The 11,749-nt window shown below is 35.6% G+C and overlaps 1 protein-coding gene across 1 annotated transcript; it reads right to left on the reverse strand.

The window, feature by feature from the left end:
• Positions 1–6,623: 6,623 nt before the first annotated feature.
• On the reverse strand, positions 6,624–11,237 carry LOC132618374 (probable serine/threonine-protein kinase PIX13). Its single transcript, XM_060333433.1, has 6 exons — positions 10,763–11,237; positions 9,602–9,942; positions 8,679–8,814; positions 8,453–8,595; positions 8,098–8,221; positions 6,624–7,311 (listed from the first exon to the last, which is right to left on the reverse strand). Exons 1-6 carry the CDS (start codon positions 10,845–10,847, stop codon positions 6,881–6,883), a joined length of 1,260 nt encoding a protein of 419 aa, XP_060189416.1. The 5' UTR covers positions 10,848–11,237; the 3' UTR covers positions 6,624–6,880.
• Positions 11,238–11,749: the final 512 nt, after the last annotated feature.

The raw sequence follows: 11,749 nt of genomic DNA on the forward strand, positions 1-11,749 counted from the left end.
GGGTTTGCAACTATTCATTCGGAAGCGTTCCAAAATTTTCCTTACATAAGTTTCTTGAGATAGACTCAAAACCTTCTTGGAACGATCTCTTTGGATCTTAACACCAATTTATAGTCTGCTTCACCCATTTCTTTCATGTCGAATGACTTTGAAAGCCATGACTTGATAGTTTTCACATACTCCAAATTATTTCCGGCTAATAAAATATCATCCACGTAAAGGAAAAGAATTACAAAAATTCCATTGGACTTCTTCACATAGATGCAATGGTCTTCAGGCCATAAATAGATCTTTTTAATTTGCAAACTTTCTTTCCTTGGCCTTTAACGATGAAACCTATAGGTTGTTCCATGTAGATTTCCTCGTTTAATTCTCCATTGAGAAAAGCTATCTTCATGTCCATTTGGTGTAACTCTAGATCCAAACGTGCAACAATAGCCTAAAGTAACCGAATTGAGGTAAACTTCACAATTGGTGAAAAGGTTTCCTCATAATCTATTCCAGCTTGTTGGGTAAAACCTTTTGCGACCAATCATGCCTTGTATCTTTCTATTGACCCGTCTGCTTTACGTTTAACCTTGAGAACCCATTTGTTCCCAATGGCTCTACGCCCAGAAGAAAGGTCAACCAGATCCCAGACTTTGTTGGTTCTCATGAACTCCAATTCTTCTTTCATTGCTTTCATCCATTCATCTTTTCCAGGACTTGCCAAAGCCTCATCATAGAATTAGGCTCATCCAATTCTGTAGGGGACACCAGGAAAACGTAATCTTCAATCTCATAAGATCGTTTAGGTACACTTTTTCTGGTACTCTTACGTTGTTGAAATTCAGATTCCTCTAAAGGATTTTGGGATTCAAAACTCCCACTTGGACTAGGAACCAATCCTTGATCTATTTAACTATTAAACATGTCCGAAGACATTGTTTGATTATCTGAATTTAACATTTCGTAAAGAGGCTCTCCTTCTTTTATTTCGCCCTTTTTGGGAAAATCATTTTCTAAAAAAGTGATATCTCGTGATTTAATTTCAGTTATACTTCCATCTTCTAATTCACCAATGAACACATACCCTTTGGTGTGTTCTGAGTATCTTATGAAGATACATTTCTTCCCTTTTGGACTCAGTTTTCCAAACTTACCAAAACGATCCTTTACATATGCAGCACAACCCCAAGGTCGTAAATCATTCAAGTTCGGTTTATGACCAGTCCATAGCTCATAGGGAGTGGAAGTAACTGATTTAGAAGGCACTTTATTTAGTATGTAGGCTGCAGTCAATAACGCATCTCCCCAGAAGGAGATAGGTAAATTTGCCTGCGCCATCATAGATCTTGTCATGTCCAATAATGTTCTATTCCTCCTTTCTGCTACACCATTCTGTTGAGGTGTGTAAGGAGTAGTTAACTATCTCGTAATGCCTTTTTCATTACATAATTCTTCAAACTGTTTTGATAAATATTCACGGCCTCTATCGGTTCTTAAAGTCTTTATACTTTTATCTAATTGATTCTCAACTTCATTCATATATTTTCTAAAGTATTCAAGTGCTTCAGATTTATGAGAAATCAAATAGACATAACCAAGCGCGTGAAATCATCAATAAATGTAACGAAATACAAAGCACCAGACCTTACCCTCACATTCATTGTACCACAGATATCATAATGGATTAATTGCAACGGGGAATCTGCTCTCTTAGCCTTCCCAAATGGTTTACGCGTAATCTTTCCGGCAAGACAATTTTCACAAGTTGGCATTTCAATTTTGGAGAAAGGACCTAAATGCCCCTCTTTTGCCAATCTATTCATCCGGTCTTGCCCTATGTGACCTAATCTTGCATGCCATGTAATAACATCAACATCACTGTTACTAGAATAACATGTCATTACACAACGGTCAACATAATAGTCATAAAGTTGAAGGATTACAATCTAAAACAATAAAACCATCATAACGAAGTCCAAAACCATTAAAAACATTGTCTTGAGTAATTCTAACACCATTGCGACTAAACTTTAAATCGAAACCTAGATCTATAAGAACAGACATAGATACCAAGTTACGTCGAATCTGTGGAGCATATAGGACGTCATGCAACATCAAAGTTCGGCCACCACGCAAGTCCATTTTGCAAGTGCCTATCCCTTTGACTTCAAGCTTTGCATTATTTCCTATATATATCCACCTTGATCCAGGTGAGACTCGACGAAACTCCACAAACGCTTCTCGATCACGACTCACATGGTCGGTGGCCCCTGAGTCTATAATCCACAAAGGATAAGATTCAGTTAGTAAAACAGTGCTAGAAACATATGTAGCACTTAGAGATGCATTTTGAAATGCTACCTTTTGCGGCTCGGAACACTCACGAGCAAAATGTCCTGGAATAGGGCAGCTGTAGCATTTCATCTTACTCTTGTCTTTCTTCTTGAAAAACAGTTTTCCCTTCTTGGGATTTGGCTTGTTCCTTTTCTTGGAAGGTCCTTCTCCGGTCTCCTTACCCTTTCCGTCATTTTTCCAATTCTTCTTGCGCTTGAAGCCAGAAGACTTTGTGCCACTTAATTCTGCCACATAGGCATTAGATACAGTTTTGGTATCACCAAGACGCTCGTCTTCAAGCTCGACATGACGGGCAACATCAGAAAAAGTTTTGATGCTATCATTATGGGTTAAGTTAACCTTCAATTGTTCCCAACTATTGGGAAGAGACTGGATCACTGCCTGAACCTGCTGCTCATCAGAGAGAACATGACCAACACTTTTGAGTTGAGCAATCATGTTAGACATCACCCTAAGGTGTTGCTTGACATTTTGATCATGACGCTTCTTGTAAGTGTCAAATTTGATAGTCAGCTGTCTAAGGCGGGTCACAGTGGTACCCCCATAAGTCTCTCGTAACTGTGCCCACATAGCATGAGCAGTAGGGTATTCTTCACATTCGTGAATGAGATCATCAACGACAGAACTTACAATAATTCCACGTGCGGTAGAATCTTTCTTTTTCCACGCATTGTAAGTTTCCAGATCTCTTCTGTGCTGAGCAGTGTTACCCTCTTCTGGGTGAACCAAAACATGGTTAATACCTTCTAGAGCATCTTGCTCTTCTAGTACATACCACATTTTACGACGCCAGATGTCGTAATTCTCGCCATTCAGTTTTTCACCTTTGTTTAAGTCAGCAATGATACTCTTAGATGCCATATCTATTGATTGAGACAATTAAGCAAGTTCTTATTCATCAATACTTACTTTAATAAATTTATGCATGTGATATTCACACTCAAGCAATTAATTTCCATAAATGACTTCACATTTAGTAAAAAATCGAAAGGTCACAAAGTTTCCAATCATCATCTACAGTCTAAATATTTAATCAGAAATGGGGAAAAAAAACTTAGCGTGAATTTTATTTAATAACTTTCAATTAAGTCTCAACCCATTTAAAAATAAATACATAAATGGGATATAAAAGAAAGTTAAACAACATAACCATATATTAAAAAAAAATCACAATTTAAATTACAAGTTCATAATCTCCCACTCGAATTCAAGTTCTTGAACATACACCTCAAAAGGTTGACTTAGAAAGAAATCGTGATAAATATTAACTAAAATACCACTCCAAGGCTCTCGGAGGGAATCTACTAAAATTGCTAAAGCTTCCCAATCCGAGATTTCAATAATATTAGCCAGTTCTTCTCGTTGCAACCGAAAAAGTTCAATATGTTCAGGCACTGAAGTATTAGGAGACATCTTAAAAGCTTTAAACTCTTTAAATTTCTTCTCTCCTTCCCTTCGTATAGCCCTTTGATCCCTTAGTAGATTTTGGGTCGCCCTTGGAACATTATTCCTTATGACTTCACGTCCATGGAAATGTGTCCCACGACGACGTACTCTTCTACATTGTCTCCTTGCTCGATTTCGGGAACTCCCGCTTGGAGTACTTCGAGCTTGTCCCTGTCCAGCCATGTCTGAAATGGGAACAATGAAACAATAAGAATGGACATACCATTCAATATGACAACACATGCCACATTACTCGTAGAAGACAAAATTACGTCAAGGATCATATACCAATAAAATGGCATGGCTATTAGGAGGTTAAAAAAAATTACTAAAACAGCAACCATTCTAGTCTTTAGCAACTTCATCGAATAAAGGAAATAATTTTATTATATTTAGGCAAGTTCTTTGCCCCTGATGTCACGTTAATGCCCGGTGATTTCTCAATCGTAGAAAACTCCTTACACTAATGTGTATTGAGAATATGACATGACTTTTCAAAAAAAAAAAACTTGTTGTATCTTTTACACAATTAAAGAAATACATTAATCAAGTGGACTACTAAGTCAAGAAATGACATTACTATTAAAGTGTGTCTCTGCAAATAGTACTAGTACAATAAAGTACTTTTCTTTTCCTTTTTTTTTTTTTTCTGTTCATGTCATACTCAATAGACATGTAGGCCTTAGTAATTCAATGGTAACCACACGTAATTCAATGACAACCACACATTTTACTTTCTGAACACTCACCTTTTCCATAAAGCAACTTCACTCTTTTACAAAGTAAAGACCACAATTTATTGAAGAGCAACACTTTCTTTTTCACACCCAAACAAACAAAAAGGAAACACGGGAACCAATTTTAAAGCAATTTCTTTCTCTCTCTTTGTTTGTAATAGATTAGCAAAAGAAAATGCAACAATGATTCTTTTCTTAGCAAATCTGTTGTAGCGTTCTATTATATCGAAAGAAGAAAAAAATAACAACGTAGATATTTCAAGAGAGAAGAAAAAAAATACTCAGACTGTGAACAATTAACAGTAGCTCTGATGCCAATGAAGGTTTTCATATCTTGAAACAAGAACAAAGATGATGTACCTGTTAGCAGGGGAAGTTTTGCACAAGATCACCACAAAAATTGCCCCAAATCTGACTTCGTCTCACTTGGAAATGGAGTACTTTTTCACGAACTAGATGTCTTTTACTTCTGTTTTTTCTTTACTGTGTATCTATGGAGAATGCTGGAGTATTTTTCATATATAAAAGAGGAGGTTATGTTTTTACGGTTGATAAAGTGAAAGAAACCAACACCAGCACATTCCCATAATCTTATCTCACTATCACGTTTCTTTTTTGTGTTGGTAACTTCTCAAGGACTTTTTACTGTATTGGTAACTTCTCAAGGGAAGTTAATTTTCATCTTATCACTTCAGAATAAAAAACCGGGCCGGATCAGTCCACATGAGCGACCCGCGACCCATAACCAATATCCAACATTTGTATTGTATTGTATAGTTTCGAGAAGCGAAAATGGCATCATCATTACCGATCAATATATAGATCTCTCTATATAACAGCATTCTCTCTTTTATATTTCTCTCTCTCTCCGACTTAACAATTTGTTAATTTTCCTCGTGATGCTCTGTTGCACTTGCAGTGCATTATATGCTACACTCAGCTAACGCAGTTACAAGAAATGGGTTTCTTTGACACTCAAGAAAATATCCGCGCACTGACTGCTACTGCAGGCAATGTTCATGCTGCAGTAGAGCGACTTCTCGGAAATCTTGGACAGTAGTGTCAGTATTCTCTTCTATAGGACAACACAGCAGCTGATGGGGTCTTATCTGATGAAATTGATTGATTTCAGACACAAGCAGCGTCAAATCTTGTCGGAAATAAATATTCGAAAGTTTAATTTTTCAGACTCACGTGACGTGCCCCACTCTCGTTTCACTTGGACTAAGAAGGAATTTGATGGAAGACCTAGTTCTTGAGTTGCCTGTACATACAATGTTAAAATTGGTCCCATAAATAGTTCGCGAACCCCCGTTTCTTCTGGCATCTCTTTTATGATACACCAGGCTGAAGAGATTTTCTTGACGCTAAGTTAATTTTTCAGCTGTAGTCATATATCTCAACCCACTTGAACTTATAACTCAAAAGCTGCATAATGTGTTTCATTGTTTGTTTGTTACCGGAATATTAAAGTGCAGGTTTTTGTTCTTCGAGTTCTGAAAGTTATCGTTGGTTCATTTTATGATTCGCTTTGACAAATACTAAGGAAGATCTTGATCAAAATCAGACTTCGAATGTTATATAATCAAAATAGACTTGAAACAAAACAGATAAGTAGTATATAAAGGGATCACTGTATGATTTAAAGAGAGGAAAGATAAATTTCTATGCATATTAGCTCTTAAAAGGGCATTCAAGATGTTCATCACAAAGTTTGAGTTTACTGCAGGGATTGTAATGCAAGAGTTGGCCCTTGTTGGATGTTTGGATTAGTGTGCTAAAAAGTGCATCTTTTATTATGAAAATGTGTTATACTCGAACGAAAAAACAAAAAAAAATTGTTTAATATTATGAGGGTTAATTTTGTCATTTAATTTTTAATCCATGTATTACTAATGCTCCCATTTTTATTACATATCTTTTCGGTATTACTAATGAAGGAAAGGAAAACAGTAACCAAATGTTGCTATACTTATGCAAGATTTTAATTGGAGATTAAATCTTCCTCGCAAACCAACCAAACACCCCTACTAGTTCTACTGAGGATTGAAAGCTAACAACAACAATAATAAGAATAAGAATAATAAGAACAAAATAAAATGGAAGTTTGCTTCAATTTACTCTATTGAACTTTCCTTAATACAGAAGCTAAATCAGTGTCAATCTTTCTATGAATACCTTTAATAAATTACAATACAGTCAAAGCCATGCAACCAGCAACACAGAGGTGACAGACAACACAAAATTTTAGTTACAAAAGTGAAACGCCCATAAAATGGTGAACAATATAACTTGATCTTATACTAAATAAGAAAAAAATGAGATTTATACACACATAACTAAGGCCAATTTCTTCAACTCATACTTGTTCCTGACCCGTTGCTTGTCTGACGTGGCGATTGACAATTACTTGGAGATTGTCGGTGGCGATGAGAAGAAGAATGCTCGGATTTCCTTCTGGATTCTTTTGGTTTCTCCTTCATGGCTTCAATCTGTTCCAACACGTCCATTACTTCTTTCATTGAAGGTCGATTCTTGGGGACTCCCTCTAGGCATTTTAGAGTAATCCGAGCAGCAAGCGTTGCTGCTTCTGAAGAATATTGGCCTTCCATCCGAGGGTCCATAATGGACTTCAGCTTCCTTTTATTAGACAGCATCCGTTTCACCCACTCCACCAACTTCTCCTGTCCGTTTGGTCGTTTGGTGTCAAGTGATCGTAAGCCCGTCAACATCTCAAGCAAGACGACTCCAAATCCATACACGTCACTTTTTACATATAGATGGCCTGTTAACATGACAACAATCCCCATTAACTTACATACTCCCTCGATTTCAGTTTACAATCAGACCTCTCTATAAAAACCATCCTCATTAAACGTTTCACTATAATGGCCAAGTCTTCTTGGACCCAACTTTCATATAATGTAACATTATATGTTCTCTATGACAACATCTCGCTACAGCAGCCAAAAAATTCCGGATAAACAACGCCGTCATAGATAGGTTTGACGACACATGGTGTAACAAAGAAAAAGTTTTGTGACATGCCAAAAGTGCCATAAAAACTTGTGGTCTTAAATATGCTATGACATTTCTGTGGCTATAAAAGCATTTCATTAAGGGTAAAATGGGTAATTTAGAATATAAAGAGTTTCTGAATATAGAACGGTATTATTCTTTTTGGAACAGATTAAAAAGGAAAAGGTGTCATCTAAAATGGAACAGAGGGAGAAATACTACAAATGCTTTCCGGCTTCTTGCTTTTTGTTCTATTAGTTCGCAACTCTCATGTATCTATCTTACAAGTGGACGCCATAGCAGATTGGTCAGCTAGAAAAAAACTATCGTCGTTCAATTTGAAGAGTCAATAATGGTACAGTATGTAAAATTTGAATCTTTCTGGGAGATCTTGGAATATGTTCAATGGGTTTATTCACGAATCACTTATGAAAAAGAAAATACTGAAGATCTTAAGGCAAGATAACAGAGAAGTTAGTGTGCACTTTTGTCTCATAACTCTGCATGTAGATTTTAGATTAGACACATAATAAGGGCTCAAAAAAGTGCTCACCGGTTTCAACATATTCTGGAGCAGCATAACCATATGTGCCCATAACACGAGTAGTTACGTGCGAGTTTCCACCGGAAGGCCCCAGTTTAGCCAAGCCAAAATCTGATATTTTTGCATTGTAATTCTACAAAGCAAAATGTGTGAAGTAGAAAGTTCAAAAAATCGCCAAAGTAAGATGTATAATAAAGTTGGAGCAAAAGATGAAGGAAAACATTCCATGAAAAGTTGTCGGAACATAAATTAGAAGCAGAGATATTCATGATATACATCAGTACTTGTAAATGTTCAAATACATGAGATGAGTATCACACTAGGTAACTCGCCAACCACAAAAAGATAGGGAAGCAGACCTTACCCCATCAAGCAGTATGTTGGAGGCTTTGAAGTCTCTGTAAATGACTTTCTTTTCTGAAGTATGTAAGAAAGCCAAGCCCCGAGCCGCTCCTATGGCAATTTTGAGGCGCAAATCCCAAGAAAGCGGTTCAATAGCGGCACTTCCTAACAAAGCAAAGATGTTGATCAGCGCACCATATTATTACTCGAGCTTTGGTTTTATTGAATTTCAAACACTAATTTCTTACTTCTGAAAAGATGGTTTTCCAAGCTTCCCTTCGGCATAAATTCATAAACGAGTAACAGCTCGTTGTCTTCCATACAATATCCCAGTAGCTTAACAAGGTTAGGATGAGAAAGCCTTCCTAAAAAGTTCACTTCTGACTGCATTTTTAAGTGACACGGATTATGAGCATTATCTAAAGAATCTAACTGGAAAGCATAAATCAAAATAACTGGCAACAGAAAGGTGGAAAATTTTGACATGAATATTCCTACTACAGTCAGACCTCTGTATAACAGTTATCTTTGTATAAGAATATTTCATCATAACGGCCAAGTTTTCTTTAGAACCACTTTCATATTATGTAATTATGTTATATTATTTGTTCTTTATAACATCTCGCTATAGCAGCCAAAAAATATCCGGACAAACAACGTTGTTACAAAGAGTTTTGAGTGTACAAATGCGATACATAACTAAGTATACAGAGAGAAATTTTCTGAAAAAAAGACAGTACACTTTCTTAATTCCAGGGACAGCAGAAGCAAAGAACATTGTAACAAAGCAAAACTTGATCTAGCTTGAAATGTATCCAATTGGAACCAATTTAAACTGATTTCATTTGAATTAATTTAAATGAATTTCAATTGAATTCTCTAAGTTTGACATGAGTTAGAGGAAGTCTCAGACATATTTTGGCAGAAAATTCTTGTACTATTCCTTCCTCTTCACATAACAATTACTAGTGAGTTACACAACATAAAGAATATAGTCAGGACATAGTTACCACAAAATTACTAAAGAAGTTCTTACTAGAGAAACTCTGATTGTTACACATGTTCTAACAACTCTGGTGGCTAATGGAGAGGACGCAAATGTGTATTAATTTCTTAAAAGGGGTCGTCAGAAGTAGTATTGACAGTTCATTTCGCTATCAAATGTCTATACCTGCCACTCTTCAATTCCTTGAGTGCTCTCGGAGTTCAACTTCTTTATGGCAACGTTCATTCCACTGCCAGCTTTTGTCGGAGCAAGCGTCTTCTCATCAACCCATCCTTTAAACACCGTCCCAAAACCACCGATCCCCAAAACTGAGTCGGACTTGAAATTCTTCGCGGACAACTTCAAATCAGCAAAACTATAAATCTTTAAATTTGGAAACGGCAATATCTGTCCGCCATTCAAACATGTATTATCGTCACTTGCAGCTGTTGAGAAATGACCATGTCCAGTGCTGCTACTCGTGATGGCCGAATAGCCAAGGCCATTGCTGTAATTCTTTGATGTGTCTGCACAAATAATACAATTTTGAAATAACATCTTAATTTACAGAAGCTAAAAAAAAAAAAAAGTCGAAAGCCAAGAAAGCACCTGGAACTTATAGGAAAAGAGAACAGATAGTGAAAATTCTGGCTCCGTTACTGAACACCACCATATAAAAAGATACAGAGGGAATACACAAACAAGAAGAAAAGGGAAATTGCAGAGTACCCAATACAGAAATTTAGTACTAATAAAACAACAAATGCATAATTTGTGCATAAAACAAGCAGAAATTAAAATACCTGAAGAAAAGGGTCTAGCTGAGATCAGGAATTACAATAATTAAGACTCTCCAACAAATTCATTCACGAGAAATTCAATAATGTCGAATTTTTTTTTTACTAATTATGTTCATTACACTCTTCCCTTCTTAGTCTGCTAAAAGAAAATATCACATTTCTATATTTATAAACCTTAAACTTCTCGTTTTACCATAAATGACATGCTCTCATAAGAATAAAGATGTGATACATTTAAAGTTCCACTTTCGTTATGTGCCAAAAATGTGTATCTTTTTAACTCTGTTCACAATCATACACCACCAGTTGCCCCACCCTTCTTTAGATAATTACAGTGTAGATAAGTAATATTTTTTTTATTTTTTTACTATAGTTCTTTTGGCTTCTTCGTGTGTACTTCTTTATATTTTGATTTCTCTAGTAAAAATTATGGCTCCGTCGCAGAACACCGCCATATGAATATATAATAAAATGATAAACAAGAAATGAAAGTACTTATAAAACAACAGATGCAAAATTTGTTCATAAAAGCAGAAAATTAAAGTACCTGGAGTAAACTGTCTAACTGAGAAACTTGGATGAGTACTACTAGGATTAGATTTAGAAAGCTTAGCTCCAAAACAATTCCCCATCAAAATTAATTTTCTCTTCACTTCAATATTACTAACATAATTCAATTTGAAAGAGTTTAAAGGTCCAAAGAAACAAGAAATGGGGTGGAAATAAAGAGCAAAGTGAAAAGTGGAAAGAAGGAATTAAAGTGTGTTAAATTTTCAAAGATATTATCAATGAGAAGGAAAAGGGTGATTTTTTTTTATTTTTTTTTTTGAAAATGTTAATGTTTGTTTGTAACAAACAAGAATGTTGCTTGGTAAGTTGGTTGCTCCATTTCCAATGTATACGCGTCAAAATTAACTATGTTTTTTTTTTTTTTTTTTTTTTTTTTTGTCTATAATTGTAAACTTCTAAGTATGTTCCTGATTTTGTTTTCAGCAAGGTACTGTTCCTACTGCAGTTTATCCACGGCGCGTTTGTACATATCTTTTACTCATCGTTCGGTTCCGTTTTGAGGTCGGATTTAATTTGAATTTATGCTGGAAAGATCAACTTGAGGAATAAAACACTTCCAGACGATTACATACTTAGGGCTTGAATACAAAATTTCTGATTAAAGATGAACCGGTATTTACTATTCCACGACTTTTGATGGTGCGTGTTTATACAAATCTCATTTAACATTTTTTTCTTAATTGGTGATGTTCGGATCAACTTAGGCATACTATAATAGTTTCATTAGATATCATATGCTTCATCATGTATAGGTATCAAATAACTATATGTTCACTAAAACTTAACTTCTAGTCTATTGATGACGATTTAAATTTATCAGTATATTTTATATAGATATTCAAACTAAAGTTGTTCCAAATCGAGCATCTGAACTGTTGAATACATGATATAGCGTTCATATTACATACTTCTGACTCAACTTTTAGAAAAGCTTCTGCATGTTCAAACGTCCGCTATGTAGATA

This window comes from Lycium barbarum, chromosome 11, assembly GCF_019175385.1.
Source record: "Lycium barbarum isolate Lr01 chromosome 11, ASM1917538v2, whole genome shotgun sequence".
Lineage (NCBI taxonomy): Eukaryota > Viridiplantae > Streptophyta > Magnoliopsida > Solanales > Solanaceae > Lycium > Lycium barbarum.

What these genes read in the sequence shown, in the direction of transcription:
- LOC132618374 (XM_060333433.1), bottom strand. Translation starts at nt 10,847, where the DNA reads ATGGGGAATTGTTTTGGAGCTAAGCTTTCTAAATCTAATCCTAGTAGT. An exon ending in AGTTAGACAGTTTACTCCAG is followed by an intron (nt 9,943 to 10,762) that starts GTACTTTAATTT and finishes TTATTTGTGCAG; the next exon opens with ACACATCAAAGAATTACAGC. An exon ending in GGAAAACCATCTTTTCAGAA is followed by an intron (nt 8,596 to 8,678) that starts GTAAGAAATTAG and finishes TTGCTTTGTTAG; the next exon opens with GAAGTGCCGCTATTGAACCG.